General features: G+C 38.7%; 1 protein-coding gene across 1 annotated transcript; it reads right to left on the minus strand.

Annotated features, from left to right (window-relative positions):
* Positions 1 to 285: 285 nt before the first annotated feature.
* Positions 286 to 1,674, minus strand: LOC110909904 (chlorophyll a-b binding protein CP29.1, chloroplastic). Its single transcript, XM_022154634.2, has 2 exons — positions 1,119 to 1,674; positions 286 to 782 (listed from the first exon to the last, which is right to left on the minus strand). Exons 1-2 carry the CDS (start codon positions 1,608 to 1,610, stop codon positions 420 to 422), a joined length of 855 nt encoding a protein of 284 aa, XP_022010326.1. The 5' UTR covers positions 1,611 to 1,674; the 3' UTR covers positions 286 to 419.
* Between the last annotated feature and the right edge of the window lie 778 nt (positions 1,675 to 2,452).

The raw sequence follows: 2,452 nt of genomic DNA on the forward strand, positions 1-2,452 counted from the left end.
TTTTTTTTTTTTTTTTATGTTTTCCGACATCACAGTTACATTACCTAATTTCATTAATGGCAAAATCCCTCATCTTCAATTTCATCAAACAAGAACCTCATTGTTATTGGTTTATCAAATAATAATTTGTTAAATGAGAGTGTTCTAGGTTCTAATAGTTACAAAATCTTGAAATTCTTGATTTTTAACATGATCTTTGTAAATGGAGTAGGGCCCCGGATAATTAGTTTGCTTTGGGCCTCTAAAACGGTTGAGCCGGCCCTGAATCTAGCAACAACATGCATGTACATTGTTAGGTCTCAAATCTCAATCCATACAAATGACATAAAAAGCATTATATATTATATTATATCGTGCGCTTTCTTTGCCAAAAGGTTACATACTTTACAAGATATATAAAAGCAATGGCCAAAAACGGTTTAAGAGAAGAAGCCGAAGGTGTCAAGGATGGTTGTGTGAAGTGGGTCGCTCAAATGTGTAACCCAGTTGTTGAGTGGACCCTTTCCAGTGGCCGCTGCCTGGACAGCAAACCCGAGGAATGCCACCATGGCGAGACGGGCATGCTTGATCTCTGCCAATTGGAGGGTTGCCTTCTTCTCAGGGTCGCTGGCCAAGTTCAATGGATCGAACGGACCACCTGGGTACAACCTCTTTTCGGGTTCAAGTTCAGCATTCCTTTGAAATTCGATGTACCCGATCACCAAAACCTCGATCCAGATCAAAGTGGTGATTGAAAATGGAAGTGGTTGTCCAAGGTAAGATGATCCATCAATTAGTTCCACCTAATTAACACCCAAAAAGCAATTGATTAGTAACATGTTTTGTTAAAATACGTACATTTTCCATTCTTTTATCAAAAAAAAAAAAAAAAAAAAAAAAAAAAAAAAACATGTTTTGAATAGCAAACTCAGCCGATTACTTCATAGTTCATAACCATATATCTTTCTTTTATTTCAAATAGCAAAAAAATGTTTAAAACAAATTTAAACGAAAAAAACTAACTATTTAAGGTTTTTCTTCCAATAAAAATAATGCATGTTATAGTTATTATACAGAATGAAATGAAAGTAAAGAAATGATTTGATATATATATATATAGAGAGAGAGAGAGAGAGTACCTTGCCGGCATCTTGCCATGTAACGCCGGTGACGGACTCAACGGTGAGAGCACCGAGCGTAGCCAACATAGCCCACCGCCCATGAATAAGCTCGCACTCCCTAAACCTCTGCAACCCAAAAACCTCACTGTACGGCTGGAACGGAGTCGACTTCACATCCGCACTCTCGAACCGGGTTCCGATCACATCACCTGCAACATTCTTCGCCAAGTTCTGGTCCAGCGAATCCAAATCAAACTGCAAATACTCCGCCGGTTTCCCCAATCCGAAGGGGTCAAACCCATAGTCTCCCACCAAACTTCCGTCAAGATACTCCGGTGCTTTTGCTCCTGGGTACCATAACGGCCGGTCTGATGTAACGGTTTTTGTTGCCTTCTTAGGGGCCGCTGGTGCTTTCTTTCCGAACCCGAACCGGGCTGTGACCCGACCGGAGTTGGAGTGTAGGTCTGGGAGACGGACTCCGATGAACGATGAGGCGGTGGAAGATGCCATTATTATTGTTGGAGATGTGAGTGTGAGTAATGAGTAATGAGAGAGAGTATGGTGAGGTGATGATGTATAGAGTTTGAGAGTGCGAAGGGATGAGATAAGTGAAATAATTGGGAGCGTTGGATGATGAGGGTGAATCCATCTGATGGTTCAGATTGTTTAGGCCTTATCTATCTTATCGGTTGTGAAGATTGTTTCATATCTTAGTGGACCACGTGGATACTACCTTGTGGCTCATATTCTTCCAATTAATACTTTGTACCATAAAAGATTATGTTCAAAGTTTAACCATCAATGAAGAGATCACATATTTTATTTTATATGACTCATATATGAAAACGGCTTTAAATTTTACCCTTTTTATACATCTCATATAATTTTTTTATTCAAAGTAATGAAGAGATCGCATATTTTATTTTATATGACTCATATATGAAAACGGCTTTAAATTTTACTCTTTTTATACATCTCATATAATTTTTTTATTCAAAGTAGTTTTATGTATATATGCATTTTATATGCATATTAAAATAAAATATTGATTGGGGTAAAAATAGGTATAATCTTAAAATGTCTTTTTTATCCTTTTTAACATTTTCTTGAAAGGCTCGTGCAGTTATCGCCGAGGGCACAATTAGACTGGTGGGTCTGGGTGTGGGTGTGGGTTTTGAGTGTTTTGGTCCTTTAACGTCGGGTGTTCCACCCTGGGTTGGTGTTTTGGTCAGCGTTGCCCGCTTAGCGTGAAGTTTCCACCTGGCGTGAGGTGGGAGGCTGAGTGACATGGCGGGTTGTTGGTTTATTCAATGTAGGTTTTCTTTTTTAATTTTCTTTATAGTTTTTTAAAA

Source organism: Helianthus annuus, chromosome 15, assembly GCF_002127325.2.
Source record: "Helianthus annuus cultivar XRQ/B chromosome 15, HanXRQr2.0-SUNRISE, whole genome shotgun sequence".
Taxonomy (NCBI): domain Eukaryota; kingdom Viridiplantae; phylum Streptophyta; class Magnoliopsida; order Asterales; family Asteraceae; genus Helianthus; species Helianthus annuus.